Consider the following 18192-nt stretch of genomic DNA (forward strand, 5'->3'; position numbering starts at 1 on the left):
TGCTACTGTTAGCAACAACATTATATATTTATATAACAGTGAATGTCAGAAATGTCACAAGGGCTTTCACAGATCCAAGGAAACAGACAGCAAGGCAGAAAATAGACAGTTAAGAATCTTAGCTTAGTCAAAGGAAGTTATTTTGAAAAAAAAGACGAGAAGGAAAAATTGGTACACAGTTTTAAATAAATAATCCAAAGATTAAGACCAAAGCAGCTGAAATTCTATTGCCAGTGATGGGACAAGAAAGAATGTCGCATTGCACAAAATCAAAAGTCAGAAGAATAATATAATCAGGACAGAGAAGAAAAATATATTGAGCTGGAAAAATAACTGCAGAGTTAAGTAGTCTGAGGACACAATTCAAAGATAAGTTGAACGATTCGGAATTGATTTGCACTGTAAATAAGACTCCAAAGTAGATCAGCAAAGAAAGACTGACCAAAGGTCAGATATGAAGATCACAACTGCAGGTAGTATATGAAGATCATCATAAATTTTAGCAAATGCTACTAAAACAACTGCATTGCTCAGGACTTTTAAATAAAAATGTTCATGGTGAGAATACAACATTTTACAAAGAGAACTTGGCAATGTGATTAGACAAGACCTTTATTACTGAGAATTTATTGGTTTTTCAGTATCAGGTTCCAGATACTTAAAATAAATAACTTGATTTTTTGCTGTTTCAATTTCTCTCAGCTAAATTTAAAAAGATTTCGAAACTTTACCTGGCCATTGATTTTGCAGTCACTTTATGCCTTTATATAGAAAAAGGACGAGTATGGTGACATCTACTTTATATTAATTTCTGTGAATCATTAACAATGAGTGGACTTACTTTAGATATTTCAAATGCAAAGTGTTGCCATCAATGACCATATATACAAACGTTATGTTTGCTAATAAAATTTATTTGATTTAAAATTACTCCCTTCAATAAAGGTCATTCTAAGGAATATAAGGTAGATAATGCAGAACGCAAGAAATTAAATGTCAACTTTTCAGTAAGCAAGATCACAGATATAGTTAATGGATCAAAATTATCATAATGAATTGCATTTTACAAAGTATTAGTAACACATAAAAAAAAAACAAGTTATTTTCTAGTAACAGACATGCAGCTTGTAGCAAAAAGGCTAATCTTTCCCCCCACGTTCAGCTTGGAGACAAATAGAAAAAAATTCTGTTGAGAAAAGTAGACAAAATGGGAGGGGAAAAGCTACCTGGAAAGTGGCACGATTTCTAGGATTCATATTTTTAAAAAGTGCAGAGTAAGAATTTTAAAGAAACCTGCATATCACTTGAGGCAGAACCACATTTTAAAGTAAGATAACTGCATGTCACTGTTATCAGTAATATAATGGAATATAGTGCATGCATTTGCTAATGGTGTAGTTGTCTGCTTTGCTTAATGTTTCATAACAAGTTATGAAGTTAACCCTTTGATTGTGACAAAATGTTACAAGTTTCCTTAAAACAAAATCTTCTATCAAAGTTAAAAGAGGTCTTTATTCTTATGCAAAAATATGCAAATGACATACAATTAAAAGTCAAAGTACTTTAACCTAAAAAAAAGGTTGAAAAGAACTCAGCTTACAAACAAAAAATGTCTTAAGTTTATTATGCTTATTATCCAGTTGGTGTAGATTTACAGCTTAAATGGAAACTGAGTATAGATGTGATACTCCCATATATAGACCCCTGCAGAGAGGTTGACAGCAGCATCAGTAAAAATGAAAATGGGATTATTGAATTTTATGAATTTAAGATAGCATTAAGTATGTTGCAACTAATAAAGATGAATGACTGGTAATGGATATCAGGGACAGGAGAAAAAGAATAAAAAGTTCTGAAAGTGTTTCACAGAACTGAAAAAAAAAGACGCATGAAAAGAGATCATAGAAAGGGTCACAAAAACATTTTCAAACAGGGGATTTTAATACAGATTGTGAGAGAGGAGAGATGAAGCTGTTTTAAGAATCAAATTCCAGAACTGTGGAACAGGTATGTTGAATACATATGAAACTTGTGAAAGAGGGTATGTTGATAGTGTAAATTCAGCAATGGTACCGCCATTGAAAAATGGTTGTATATTTTTCTTGTTGGTAATGGCATGAATATTATTTGCTCCTTATCAACTCAAACCTGAACAATGTTCATCATCTTGCTGCTTTTGAATTCATGTTGCTTCAGCATCTGAGGAGTTGCAAAAGGTGCTGCAATTATGCAAACATCCACAATTCTATCCTTATAATGGAGGGAAATTCATTGATGAAGCAGTTTAAGATGGTTGGGCTTAAGATAGTGAGGAACTCTTGAAAAGATGTCCTGGAAGTGAGATGATTGACATTTAACAAGCATTACTTCCTTCTTTTGTTGGAGTCATACCTAGCACAAACATAGCATGTTCCCTAATTGCCATTGACCCCAGGTTTGCTAGGGTTCCTTGATGACACACATTATTAAAAGTTGCCTTAGTGTCAAGACTGGTTACCCAACTTCCTCTTTTGACTTTATTGTTTTTGTCCATGTTTGGATGAAGGCTGTAATAAGCTCAGGATTCACATGGGTTTGGCAGAACCAAATGGAGTGCTGGTGAGCAAGTTATCATAAGTAAGCACAGTTGATATACCTTATATCATTCTGTTAATGACTGATGGAGTGGTAATTGGCTAGATTCAATTTGTCCTGCTTTTTGTTGAGAAGACATTCCTGGGAAATTTATCACATTGGTAGGTGTTAATGTTGTAATTGTATTGAAAAAAAGCTTGGCTATGGGTACGACTAATTTTGCAGCACAAACATTCAGTACTATTGCTGGAATATTGTCAGGGTCCATAACCTTTAAAGGTATCCAGTATTTTCAACAGTTTCTTGACAAAGTGTGAAATGAAGCACCCAACTCTAAGATACCTACACTCCTATATTTTTGCCCTTTTAAGCACCCCTTAGTCTCTCCTTTTCTGATGACATAGCCTTCAACTGCCCAGGAAATTAGCTTAGATTAGATTCCCTAAAGTGTGGAGACAGGCACTTCGGCCCAACCAGTCCACACAGACCCTCCGAAGAGTAACCCACCCAGACTCTTTTCCCTCCGACTAATGCACCTAACACTATGGGCAATTTAGCATGGCCAATTCACCTGACCTGCACATCTTTGGACTGTGGGAGGAAACCGGAGCACCTGGAGGAAACCCACACAAACACGGGGAGAATGTGCAAACTCCACACAGACAGTTGCCCAAGCCTGGAATCAAACCTGGGACCCTGGTGCTGCGAGGCAGCAGTGCTAACCACTGACTATGCAATTCTTCCACAAATATCCGCCTCTCTCCTTCACTTTTTTCTTTTAACACACGCCTTGAGACCGACATCTTTGATCAAGTGTTTGGTCATCTGCACTAACATCTCATTTTATTCCTTATCTTCACATATTCCTCCCTTCCTCCAATAAAAACAAGCTTTTGGAGGGCTTCTCCTTCATCAGGTGAAGAGCTTGTGATTTCAAACAAACCTGTTGGACTATAACCTGGTGTTGTGTGACTTCTGACTTTGTCTTCTGCAGACCAACACCAGCACCTCCATACCAATAAAAACAGACATCAAAGTGCTTTCAAGAAAATTATTTGATTTCAGGATTTAATTTGTCAGGGGCATTTTTACCACCAGTCAGAACTCTGAGTTGAACTCCTATTCCAGGGGCAGATCCTTGTTGTTTGAGCTTAAGTTTATAGTGATAGAAAAGAATAGGAGCGAGAGAAAGACAATCATAAACATGTCAATATCCATCTGGTCATTTAAACAGGAAATAAACCTTCCAGGCAGCACCCCATCCTTGGGTCTGAAATGTTATCAGTATGTTTGGGCCGCGGTAAACGGCAGATTGAGTAAATCTGAAAACCTACTAGAGTGGAGCATGACAACTGGCAGACTGTAAGACTCAGAACGGAGTGGTATGGCCAACTGACTGGAAAGCTGGAGCGGATTGCAACAGGCAGGCACGCTGACTAATGAGTGTTGATCTGTAACTGTGAAGAACTAGAGTCAACTTACACACAGGATATATGGAAAATACAAGGTGGTTTTGGCCAAAGTAAGGGGTCATCTTATACATGAGATTGACTTATACACGAGTATATATGGTATTTGGTGCTTTTGTTGTGAATTTGGGTTTTTGGTATTGAGTTAGTAACACATGAGTTTTCTGGATGTCTGAGTTAATAATTAAATTTTAAGGATTTCTGTAGCCACGATGATTTTTGAAAATGGTTTTGAAGCCTAGCTTTAGAGTGAATGCATTTTCATATATAATCATACAGTACAGAGCCCTTTGACCCACTGAGTCTGTACTGCCAAATTTGCAGTAAATCCACACTGGCGCTACTTTCCTACTTGTAATGACATTTCAAGTTTTCATCCAGGTGCTTTGTAAGGTTGCGAGGTCACCTCAACTATCTTCCCTGACAGTGCATTTCAGACACTCTGGGGGAAAAAAATTCCTTAAACCCTTCTAAACCTCCTTCCCACCACGTTAAAGTTGTGCCCCTTGTTACTGATCATTCAACTAAGGGGAACACCTGCTCCTATCCACCCTGCCCATGCCTCTCAATCTTACACATCTCCTTCAAACAGTGCCCCCCACCCCACCCCACCCCTCCAACCTCAAACTTCTCTCAAAGAAAATAACCAGAGCCTATCTGGCCTCGCTTCATAACTAAACTGTTCTATTACAGGCAACATCCTGGTGAATCTCCTCTGCACCCCCTCAAATGCAATGAAATCCTTCCTAAGGTAATTGGAGGAAAGTTTGGGGGAGATGTCAGAGGTAAGTTCTTTACACAGAGTGGTGAGTGCATGGAATGCACTGCCAGCAGTGGTAGTACAGTCAGATACATTAGGGACATTTAGATTAGATCCCTTCAGATTAGATTCCCAACAGTATGGAAACAGGCCCTTCAGCCCAACAAGTCCACATCCACATTCCGAACAGTAACCTACCCAGACCTACCATTTATTTTCCCCTGACTAATGCGTCTAACACTATGGACAATTTAGCATGACCAATTCGCCTTACCTGCACATCTTTGGATTGTGGGAAGAAACCAGAGCACCCGGAGGAAACCCATGCAGACATGGAAAGAATGTGCAAATTCCACAGTGTCCTTGATGACATCATTAAACTGCTTTAAAATCAGAACAAATTCCAATATTATTAGATTCCCTACAGTATGGAAACAGGCCCTTCAGCCCAACAAGTCCACACCGATCCTCTGCAGAGTAATCCACCCAGACCCTGACTAATGCACCTAACACTATGGGCAACTTAGCATGATCAATTCACCTGACCTGCACATCTTTGGATTGTGGGAGGAAACTGGAGCACCCAGAGGAAACCCACGCAGAAATGGGGAGTGCAAACTCCACACAGACGGTTGCCCAAGGTGGGAACGGGACCCGGGTCCCTGACACTGTGAGGCAGCAGTGCTAACCACTGAGCCACCGTGCTGCCCATTTAAGTGACTCTTGGATAGGCATAAGGACATTGGTACAAATGAAAGATATGTAGGTTAGTCTGATCTTAGAGTTGGATAGGTGGCTGGCACAACATCGAGGGCCGAAGGGCCTGTACTGTGCTGTACTGCTCTATGTTCTATAGTGTGGTGACCAGAACTGCACACAGTACTCCAGCTCTTCTCAAACCAAATCCTGTACAGCTCCAACATAACTTCCTGCTCTTATAATCTATGCCTCAACTGACAGGACAAGTATCTCGTATGCCTTCTTATTACTACATTAATTTGCCCTGCTACCTTCAGAGATTTGTGGACAAGCACCCCAAGATCCCTCTGTTCCTCTAAGCTTCTAGTTTCTACTATTCATAAGTACGGTTTGTCTTGTTACTTCTTTCTAAGTGCATGACCTACACTTTTCAGGGTTAAATTCCATCCATCAATCTGACCAATCCATTTATAGCTTTCCTGTAACCAAAGATCATCTTCCTCACTGTCAAACACTCAATCTTCACATCATCTGCCAATGTCTCCCCCCTTCTCTCCCCCACCCCCCCCCCCACACCCACATTTACATTGACATAATTTATATATATCATGCACAATAAAAGGGGCCTGGCACTGGTCACTATGGTACACCGTTGGATACCACCTCCAGTTGCACAAACAACATTCTACTACCAGACTGTTTCCTCCCACTTTTGGATCCCACTTGACAAGTTACCCTGGATCTCATGCTTTTGCCTTTTTTATCAGTCACATCGGTGAGCCCTGGTCAAAGGCCTTGCTAAAATCCATATAAATGACATTAACTGCACTATCCTCATCTGCACAGTTATCTCTCAAAAAATTCAACCAGATTTGTTCAGCAAGACCTCCCTCTGATCAAACTTTGCTTCTCTAAACGGAGATTCATTATCTCCTTCAGAATTTTCTCCAATAGTTTCCCTACCACTGATGTGAGACACGACTATTGAACTTCTGTTAATTTAGATTGTTTACTTTGCTGTGTCACAAAACTATGGGCAGTCAAGGTTTCTCGAGTGTTCTAGAACTGAGCTGAAGAGAAACACCCATTGCCAAGAAAAAGAAATTTAATTTTTCTCTTTTACCAGTACAGTCTGTGAACTCCTTAAACTAGGAAGGATGTGGAGGACAGTGCTCCAGAAAAGGGAAAAGATATATCGTAAACTAGGTTACCTTCAAATGAGGAATTCATGTTAGTTTCAGATGAGACATTTTGAAATAGAACCCTGAAGAGTTTACTTCAAGTAGAGTACACTTAAGCTGGTGTATGACACTTCCAGGAAAAAGCTCTCTGTAGTTTCAGTCTAAAACTGAAGACACGAGTAACTTAAACTTAACAAGGTATAAGATACAAGGACATTGTGGTAGGATTGCACGAGTAGAGTTTTAAGTACTATACAGGCTGTGCTTAGAGATGAATAGGACTGTGCCTCTACTGTGTGTTTAAAATTTTTAATTTATCTTATTAGTAGATAGAATAATCCAAAACTATTTTATCTTCAGTTCTTTTGTAATAAACCATCATTTTATTATCAAAGTAACACCTGTAGCATTGTGTGTGTTATGAATATGTGGGTGTACTATCCCTTTAAAAGAGTAAAAGTGAGCAGTGACAGCACCAAGTGTTCTCAATAAGACACAGTGTAACGTGCTCCAGCTACTGGGGTAGCTAGTTGCCTGGGAATGACAAAACAGATTTGAATTAAGCCAATCAGTTTAAATTACACTCTGAAAAATACCAATTTCCAATCAAACTTTGAATTGAGTACACTGACAATCTTAAAAGCTAATGACACAATCTGATGCTTTAGGGGACAAGACCAGTTGGGAGGAGAACTGCCACCAGACCAACAGCTGCAGGCTGCTAGTCAGAACTCTGAGACGTACCTGTCTAGAGGAGCAGTTTGCACAGAGAAAAACCTCAACACTGACCTGGTGAGCCAATCTACTGATGAAGATTTAACCGCTGTCTGGTTTTAAAATTTGAATTTTTCTGTAAATCTTAATTGGTAGTTTAATGGGACTAGTATTACAGAAGGGAATGTAAAAAATAGGTTAGAGGAAGGAATTGTAAATAGTTGTTAGTTAATTCTTCTCTGTTATACTTTAAAAAATAAAGTTGTTAATTTTAACTTTAATTCTTGGCCTATCAAATTTTTACAGATTACTGCTCGGGATAAATCATGCTGGTTTTAAATTAAACAGGAGGGTTTACCCAGTGCTGGTTTTAAGTTAAACAGGAGGGTTTATGCAGTGCTGTAACATGTGCTTCTGTTTCCATGTGTGATCACTTTGTTAAAACAAAACAAATAAAAATCTGATCTATCAAGACAGGTTCTCAACTAGGATCTGACTTGTCTGGTACTAACACAGCTGAGATCATAACAGGTGTTGTAGGCAGAAATGTTTTACATTTGTGAAAGACATCAACAAACGTTGATAGGTAGGTGGGACCATAGAGGCAACAATGCAGTAAGAGGAAGAGAGGCCATTCCAGACAGACAAGGATGGATTCAAGTAAGGGCAATCCCATGGAGTTTAGTGATGGAGCTGGTGAAAGACAACTGTGTGGTCAATCAAGTCAGTAGATGAGAAGAGCAATCATGTGGAGCAATCACAGTCACAGGGATTGCAATTTGTGCATTGCTGCAAGATGTTCTGATGCTACAAGAGAGTAGTAATACCACGGGAATTATGGGAAAAAAAAGTGGGCATTGATTTGGCAGGCAACACATTTGTAAACTGCTGACCACTGAAGGGAATTTTAAATCCTCTGGGGCAGTCACTGGAAAAAAAAAAGGTTTGCACACTGATACTGAAGTATACCTTAAAGTAATAGAGCTACTCAAGTGTCAAGAAAAAAAACTATAATATTTATCTAATACAACTAAAATCTTGTACCACATTTTTCATTGAAGCCTCTTTTAGTTATCCCAGTTCATATTGCTTGCCTTGTTCGGTTTCTTCATTTTCTCTTCTGTTTTAAGTTAACAGCATTCCTAGTTATACATTTCAACATTTCTATATTTTTAAACCTGTAAACCATATTTATTTACTCTACTTTAAGCCTCCTGTAGTTCACCTTCCAACACAAATGCGAGATCCAACATTTTAAAAAGTCATCTGAACAGCTTTAGAATTATTGAAGGTCATACTTCAACTGATCAAACTCCAGACTGCAAACTGTTGCACCAATTTCCAGTCTAAATCTGCATGCAAACATGTCACTGGGAGAGTTATTTTATGTGCAGCATTAGTAATGCTAAACATGCTCAAAATTTTCCAGTCATGAAATTAAAGTGAAGAAATTGAAAAAGTTTCAATGACTTTACTATAAATCTATTCTCTTCCTCATAATCAATGACTTACATTAACAGATCTCTTTGCATTTAATTGTTAAAGTAGTATCGGAATGTTACAATGTTTATTTAATGTTCTGCTAAGGTAGAGATACATCTTGAGTGTTAAGCCCACTTGTTATACATAAGGAATTAGGGGATAGAATCACTTCGCACTGATGTGGCTGTTATTCAGAGGGATGTTTTGCACCCTGCTGTTATCAATGGCTGGAAGTATGAACAAAAGTCGTAATCTCTTACAATTCTAATATATTCCTAAACACAAATCAAAAATGCAATCTTTTATATGGGATTTGAACAAATCATATAGGTGTTCATAGTAGTTTCAGTTCCTGAAAATACAGTTTGAAACATTACATGTACTGTATGTTACCTCATCTTGAGAGGCATAAATTGCACTAGTTAAGCGGAAATAGCCTGACAACCTTCAATCTATTTGAAAACAGGTAAGTGCATCACGAGCACAAATTTGGCAGCAATTACCACTAAACTCTAAGATCATTAGACAAAGAAGCAAAAGTAGGCCATTCCGCTCATCAAGTCTGCTCCACTATTCAATGAGATCATGGCTGATCAGATATCCTCATCTCTCCTTTCCTGCCTTAGCCCCATAAAACATGACTGTCTTACCGATTAAACATTCGCCCATCTCAGCACTGAATAGAATTAATGTCCTAGCCTCAATAGCTCTTCACATTAAAATAGTCTACAGATTAACAACCCTCAGGAAAAGAAAACTCATCCTCATCTGTCTTAAATGGAAGATCCCTCACTCAGATTTTTCCCTCTTGGTCCTTTGCACTCTCACATGGCAAAACAACCTCTTGCATCTACCCTGTCAAGCTCCCTGATAATCTTTATGGTTGAACAAGGTCTCCTCTCATTCTTCTAGATTCCAAATAAGTACAAGCCCAATATATTAATCTAAATTATCTGGAATTAGAACTGTATCCGCTTAACTCCAAACAAAGACACATTCTCACATCAAAGACGACTGTAGAGATGATGTTCCTAAAAAAAAGAACAAAATAAAAAAACATTTCTGTTGGTAAAGGATCTGAAAACAAAGAATAGAATGTGACTTCTCTCAATCCATTGAGTTTGTGTTCAATTAAATTGAATTGCTGACTGTCATAGACTGAAAGCAACTTGGATCATAGTCTTTAGAATATGGCTTCAGTTCAATTTTCCAGGATTAATAATGTAGTCAGAAAAAGTGATATTTGAAAACCTTATAAAAGATCCCAGAAACTTCTGAGAGGGAGATACACTTGCAGCTCCTGGAATTCCTTCCTTACTGACGCCTTAGTCCTCCAGATCCAAATTCTCCGAGATACCTATACTCCTGTAATTATGCTCTCTTAAGCACCCTAATTTAGTCTCTCCTTTACTGGTGACTGAGCCTTTAGCCCAGGAATTAAACTATGGAATACCTTCCTTAAATTTCTGCCCCTTTCCTTCTCTTTTCTCTAACATATCCCCTGAAACCCACCTCTTTGACAAACTATTTGGTCATTTGGGCTAACATCTCATCTCATTCCTCATCTCCACTTCTCCTTCTCCCCCCTCCAATAAAAACAGACAAAACCCAAGTCTGGGAATGGCTGCTAGGCTATTAGTTTGAGGAAGCCCATATAGTCTTTTAAAGTCAGTTTCCAAGCAATTAAGATCCACCCACCTTCCAATTTATTTGGTATTTTAAACACCATTTCTTAATACCCTAAAAGCTTTGCTTATCTTACAAACAGCAAGTAAACCACAACTCTCGTTAAACTGTGGGCTTAATTCCCAAGAAACCACATATTAAACACTTTTCAATCCAGAAAGTGTCCACAGTTACATATTTTCCAGTTTTGTATATTGCCCTTAAATATAAAAATATATTCCCAACACCACCTAAATTGTGGCTTTTAAAATAGAACACAGTACTCCAGATGAAGCCTAACTTGTGTTTTAATAAAGATTTTATGACTTTATAAAGTGCTGAAAATATTGTGGCAGCAACTGTGGAAACAGAAAAAGTTAATATTTCAGGTCAAATATGACTCTTCTGCAAAAGCCTTCCTGTTTTCTGGTTATGAAGAAACAGCATTCAATTTAAAGCATTAGCATGTTTTCTTGCTCCACAGATGTTGCCAACATTTGGTTTTTATTTCAGATATCCAGCACCTGTGGTGCTTTGCATTAAATTTATCTTAACATCCTTGCTTTTGTGCTCAACGGTTCCATTCAAGTATCTCATTCAAAGCTGTTTTAAACAGTATTCTCATTGTTGTGGTTCTGTTCGCCGAGCTGGGAATTTGTGTAGCAGACGTTTCGTCCACTGTCTAAGTGACATCCTCAGTGCTTGGGAGCCTCCTGTGAAGCGCTTCTGTGATCTTTCCTCTGGCATTTGTAGTGGTTTGAATCTGTCGCTTCCGGTTGTCAGTTCCAGCTGTCCACTGCAGTGGTCGGTATATTGGGTCCAGGTCGATGTGCTTATTGATTGAATCTGTGGATGAGTGCCATGCCTCTAGGAATTCCCTGGCTGTTCTGTTTGGCTTGTCCTATATTGGTAGTGTTTTTGAATCTGCCGCTTCCGGTTGTCAGTTCCGGAATTTGTATTATTACTATTGTATTATTACAGTACTATTATAGGACAAGCCAAACAGAGAACAGCCAGGGAATTCCTAGAGGCATGGCACTCATCTACAGATTCAATCAATAACCACATCGACCTGGACCCAATATACCGACCACTGCAGCCGTCAGCTGGAACTGACACCCGGAAGCGGCAGATACAAATCACTATAAATGCCGGAGGAAAGATCACAGAAGCGCTTCACAGGAGGCTCCCAAGCACTGAGGATGTCACCTAGACAGGGGACAAAACGTCTGCTACACAAATTCCCAGCTCGGCAAACAGAACCACAACAACGAGCACCCGAGCTACAAATCTTCTCACAAACTTTGAACAGTATTCTCAACTTATCCTGTCACTCAAATATGTACATGAATATTAGTCTCTTTCTGCAGCCTTATTAAAGCTGTACGATGTAGTTTGTAGCACCTCTCCTCATTTTTCCTAAATGTCACATTACCCTTCAGTGCTAAATTCTGTCTGCCAATTTGTCTACCTATTTCACCTCTTCAAAAAAAACACTAAATAAAGTGCTCCGTGTTTTATAAATCTCAGAGCTCTGCGTGGATGCTGCCTGATCTGCTGCACTTTTCCAGCAACACATTTTCAGCTGCGTTATCTGTAAGCCTTGCAACAATGCTTTATACACCCAAGTTCTCATCATTAAAAATATAAAAAATAGTAAATCATTCTAATATTGACATGTGGGAGCATGAGTATTTCCTTCAGTCTGAAAAATAAATTTTGACCACAACTCTGATACCAACCCCTGAACAGTTTTCATAAATCACACTGCCACTGTACCTTCTTTAATCTTACAATTGGTACTTTGTCAGGCAACTACTGGAAGTTACATACATATCTTGTTCACAACACTCATTGCTCTCTCCTTCATTACTGCACCAAAGAGAACTGTATCAAGTTTTGCTTTTAACCATAGAATTTCATTTATTGATTCAAAATTTTCCAAATAATTACCTCTGAAAATTTCTTCACTATGACAGAGGTTAATTGACCTGTAACTTTTTTTTAAGAAAGGGTGTAATATTCACAATCCTGTAGTTCCTTGGCACAAACACATTCCAAATATCCAAGACGAGTAGGACATAGCTTCCACAATTTCACCCTCATCTCTCAATAACTGAGGGTGCATTGTAACACATGATGACTTTTCTATTTTGTGTACCGTCAGTCTTTTAAATGCCACCTCTTTCTCTATTTCTATCCTATATGATACCAGTAAATCTCTCCGTGTTAGCCATGACACCTCTAATAACACTCAATTATCAGTGGGTTGACAGTTCAGGTCCCACTTCAAGTGTAGAGAACAAAATAACATAACAGCTGACACACCAGTCTAAGTTCTGAGGGACTTCCGTAGTGGTTGAAACATTAAATTGAAGCCCCTCCCCCAAGTCCTCCTCCCTACCTTTTATCTTAGCCTGCTGGACACACTTTCCTCATTCCTGGGAAAGGGCTTATGCCCGAAACGTCGATTCTCCTGTTCCTTGGATGCTGCCTGATCTGCTGCGCTTTTCCAGCAACACATTTTCAGCACATTAAATTGATACCCCATCTGATTTCTTGTATGGATGTGAAACATCTTGTTCTATTATTATTTCAAAGTGCAGCAATGGAGTTATCAATATTCATTTCCGCAAGATGAAAAATAGATTATTTGGACAGTATCATATTGATGTTTGTGTGAGTCTACTGTGCACAAACTGGCCACTGTTATTTGAGCAACAGCACTGACATTTCAAAACTACTTGATTGGCTGTAAAATGGTTTGAAGTAACTGTGGTCAGACAAAAGGTGACAAAAATCTGTGTACTGCTACATTAGGCCACATCCTGCACTACTGTAGTCAATACACACTTGTCCACAAACCTCCTTTTAATGTCCATAGCTGGCTCCATCCAATTATCCTCTATTCGCCTCACAAAGCAGCACTGAGGTTCCCTTTTGTTAGTTGCTAATCTATTATAATACATGTTGCCACACTTCACTGTTTTTCAGATATCTTCTGTGAGCTCTATGTTCAGTTTAGTTCTCTATTAACATTTGCCTTTTTCCGTTTTAAATATCCATATCTTTAGTCATCCACAGAGCTCCAACCTTGAATACCTAGTCTTTCCCCTTCATGGGAATGTATATATGCTGTATCTGAACCAGCTCCTCTTCATAATTTTCTCATTGTTTCAATTACTAGTTAGAAACATTCCCAGCAGCACTCTGAACCCATCAATACCCCATTCCAGTAAATTCGCCCCAGCTCGGAAATGTAACCAGTCCACCTTGGCCAGTCATAATGATCAGGAATCTCGAACCCTCCTTCCTGCAGTATTTTTCCAATACATATTGTGGGGAATTAAATCATGTATAAAGAAAATTAATGTCTGATTCAAGCTGAAGTTAATTCAGAGTCAATGGAAAACCAACTGACCTGACAAGCAGCAGAAGAGTATCATCCATATTCTGAAGTGTTCCTTCAGTTTTGGATTAAAGTATAGAATATTGTACTTTAGGAAAGGTATATTGGTCTTGATAGGAGTATTACTCAGATGAACTAGAATAAAAAGTATTAACCTTTGATTACAGTTACATTTGCCGACAGACATTTTCACTGGGGTTTCGCTGGAAGCTGCTATGATAAAGTCACTATGGTCCAGGTGGGATCACTCAGGTGGGATCTTGGAGCTATGCTAACAGGGCAAATAACTGCATTTTTCCTTGAATGACAGTAAAATTGATATTAAGAGAAATGGAAGAGATGGAAAACCTAAAAATATTTAGCATTAGAAGAAATGAAACTTCACACATTTAAAAGTCAATTCTCTGTACCAGACAGTTGTTTGATAGTAACTAAGACATTAGTTACATGACATTAAAGCTTTACTTTGGGTGCAATTTTTCCCTCCCTGGAATGGTGATTTTACAAATCTGGGTATTGTCCAAAACCAATAGTAGTATGTTTTCAGAAACAAAACCAGAAATTGCTGGAAAAGCTCAGCAGGTCAGGAAAGATCTCTGAAGATGAATCAGAGTTAATGTTTCAGACCCGGTGACCTTTCAGCAGAACTCAGTAGTATGTCCCCCCACCACCACTTTGTGCCATTTAGAAACAAAGTCATTACTTTTTAACTCTTCATTTCTTCTAACCGTTCTTAATAACTTTTTATTCAGCTTTATGAAGTGCACATCCAATCTTTGATCAAATCCTAAGCTTTAGTACTATATTTAAAGTACTTTTAAATTAGTCCCCCTAGATTTCTATCCCTTCCTAATTCTTTACTAGCTGACAGAACCAGATGAGATTGGTGCAGTGACCACTCTTCATGTGCAAATGCAGACATATAAACACAGGGTATAATGCAGTTAAATTGAATCCTGTCTCTGCAGGTTACATATTAGATGAAAAGAAGTCACCTTATTGACACAGAATGAGAGCTCCACATTCAAAATATAATCTATGACTTACCTTTAGTGTTATATTCTTTAACAATGTGTCTTCGAGCACAGCTTGCAACTTCCTGTTGATTTCCAATGAGAGCTCCATTGTTAACCCACTGTCTGCTGGATGTGATGTATAAAGTGAAGCCATGATTCCTCCACGTCTGCTCAACTGGGCCTTATTGAAATCAGATGCTTCTGAGGACAGTGCACCAGATTCTTCCCTCAGAACATATGTCTGAATGATTCTGCATTGAGAAAATATTTTTGTAATAGTTGAGGAAATATTAACAAATATATTGTTTGGCATTGATTATGGAAAAGCTGGATTACAGAACCATGCAAGAACATCCACAGGAAAGGCCAATGGTCAGTCAGTCAGTAAAATAAGGCAACATTGTAAAAATTTGAGTTTCGTGCCAACATTTGAACAGCAAGACAAGAATCTCACCTGTGCAGCAAGCATGGCTACTGCTCCATTCTTCCACCAGGGTCTGTAGAACAGACAATAGGCTTCATGAAGATGAGGGCTTGGACTATTGTATTTTTTTTTGGGGGGGGGGCATTGCCTTACAATGCACTCCAGTCAGTGTGCCACATTTTTCTTGCATGCTGTGCTCTAACAACCCCTGGGAGCAGCAAATAGATCATATGATGGACACTGAATAGCTGGGAGAGCAGCAGCCTTCCAAGGTAGAAGTTGAGGACACTGAGCAAGTGGATCATCGTCATTAACACGATGGTACACTACTATATCAGGTGCAACAAGCCAGACAAAGCTCAATTGACACCAGCTTCCAAAAGATGCGAGTTGGGTGAGGTTATCGTTCACTGACTGCAAATTTGTTATTGAAAAGCCAAGGGGGCCCTGTTTATTTCCAGAAGCAAATGCAACACTTTTATTACCTTTGCTTTTCATTGTTCAGTAAATATCAACATTTTGAACTGTTTGCACAACATTTTATTTTATGCTCCGCTGCACTTTAGTGAAAGAGGAACACACCTTTAGACAGAACTCTAACACGTTATGATGCCAAGGAAGAGTATTCGCTGCTGCTTCAAGATGCAGCACGAGAGATAGACATGTGATAATAAACATTTATTTACTAATGAGATTCTATTTCCAACAGAGTGTCTTCAATGCTACCTATGAGTCCTCATATAGTTTTCTTCATTGTTTCCCTCCCATTACATGTGCTGCGAAAGGCTATTTCAAGCTCCCAGGGTTTGACCTGGAGCACAGCTGGGTTTTAAAATTTGTGCCAGTGATGTGAATTTGGAAGGTCCCATCAGAGAGTAAATTACTGCTGTGAAGTGCATATCAGTATGAATGCAGTGACTTAGGGAATTGTACATACATAAATGAGGTGAGCAACAGAGATTTGCGAGAGTAATTCACTTGAGCTCACTTGAGCTTCATGAAACTCCCAGAAATCGACAATTTCATTTTTGGTAAAATTCAGCCCGAGGTAACTACAAACCTAAACCAGTTTAACCTCAAATCCAGATGTGTAACTGAAATCTGACACCAGGTACAAGATTACCGAACATTTGGATGTGTATAAGCTATTTAAAAAGTCAATGATTTATGAAAGATTAATTTTATCTATTTGTGATTATTGAGGAGGGTGCTGGCACAGTCTCTGACTCTCCAGAATGCCTCTGGAAGTTATCTTGATGCACCCTTAGGAGGCATTTGCTAAGTTACTCACAAGTCATTCAATATCAAAACACAGAATTGCAGACAACCTTGTCATAGACTAGTAACTGTGTGGGATACAAGACATAACAGCGTATGGATAAAGTGAATACACTTGGATTAGTGTAATGTAAGTGATATTTCACAAGCAATTTTTCTGCGTCACAGCATTTCATGATGTCTACTAATGACTTGGAGCAAGGTATTGAATAGATGTACACATCTGAAGTTGCAGATAATACTAAATAATAAAGTGCAGCAAATTGTGTAGGTGGGAGGAGGAAGCTAAAAAGCTGGAGACAGATGAATTGAATGGATAAAACTGCAGCAAATGGCTTTCAACACAGGGAAGTATGGGCTCATCTAATTGTGAGAGAAATTAGAATATTTTCTCAGTTAGAATGAAACCATGGAACAGGAAATGAATTTGATGTCCTCGTACCGAAATTGGTAAAAGCTTGTGGACAGGTACAAAAGGCAATCGAAAAGGTTATTTTAATGTTTTTCTTTCTCTCAAAAAGTCTGAATAAAAAGTAGCGAAAATTTCCTTCTGGTTCATCAGAATAATTCTGTGGAGGCTTGGCATCTCAAAAGATGGTGGCATCAACACCGAAGTAGTTTCGCATGACATGATAAATGGCAAAATTCTTGAGCAAAAATCACCACCACAGGTAATGCAGGTACAAACCATGGGTCCAGAAGCAGCAGCCTCAGTCTTCTTGACTCCTGAAGCACTTTTCTCTCTTATCTCTTTTTAAGATATACAACTTTCCAGTGAGATCTGTTGTTAGCTATATCTTCTCAGTTAAAGAATTAACATTAAAAGGTGTACAAGTATCTCTTTGAACCTAAACCTAGGTTGACCCCAGGAATAGCCCTTCACAGTTGTATGTACTGTAAACAGCTATTCCTGGCACACACCTCGGCTTTAAATATGATACCAACAGCACAAATTCTACAAGGAGCTATCTTAAAGTCTGCCACACAAGAGTTGCTGTGGGGTATGCCCATTTTTCATCTTGGTTTAGGTGACCAAGATAGTTTATAGGTACAACAAATTTACCCCTTCCAAAACTACTTCACCGTATCAAAGAAGGGTTATAATGCAGGAGACCATTCTGACCATTGTGCCTGCACCAGCTCATTAAATGCCCATTATTACATACTGAAAATGTGTTGCTGGAAAAGCGCAGGTCAGGCAGCATCCAAGGAACAGGAGAATCGATGTTTCGGGCATAAGCCCTTCTTCAGGAATTATTACATACTGCCAACTTGCTGTTTTCCCCAGACCCTTGAGAGTTATTTTCAGCCAAAGCATCATTCAATACTCTTTTGAATGTCTCAATTGAACTTGCCTCTATAACACCTACAGGCAGCCCATTTCATAGCCCAACTACTCATTGAGTAAGGTTTTCCTCACTTCACCCTTGTTTCTTCTAACCTCTATCAAGTCTCCAAGGAAAACAGTCCCAACACCTTTAATCTATACTCATAACTGAAGTTCTTCATCTGTGGGACCAT

The 18192-nt window shown here is 38.7% G+C and overlaps 1 protein-coding gene across 6 annotated transcripts in view; it reads right to left on the minus strand.

Annotated features, from left to right (window-relative positions):
• Positions 1–18192, minus strand: part of ccdc186 (coiled-coil domain-containing protein 186) — a 121233-nt gene that overhangs the window by 1921 nt on the left and 101120 nt on the right. For 5 of the 6 annotated variants that reach the window (XM_043712785.1, XM_043712789.1, XM_043712787.1 and 2 more), the window contains one exon: positions 15001–15220. In XM_043712785.1, coding sequence (XP_043568720.1) covers positions 15001–15220 — 220 coding nt within the window. Of the gene's footprint in view, positions 1–14001; positions 14089–15000; positions 15221–18192 lie in introns of those variants that run through there. The other variant, XM_043712790.1, reaches the window with a different exon arrangement.

The sequence above is a fragment of the Chiloscyllium plagiosum genome, chromosome 22 (genome assembly GCF_004010195.1).
Source record: "Chiloscyllium plagiosum isolate BGI_BamShark_2017 chromosome 22, ASM401019v2, whole genome shotgun sequence".
Classification (NCBI taxonomy): Eukaryota; Metazoa; Chordata; class Chondrichthyes; order Orectolobiformes; family Hemiscylliidae; genus Chiloscyllium; species Chiloscyllium plagiosum.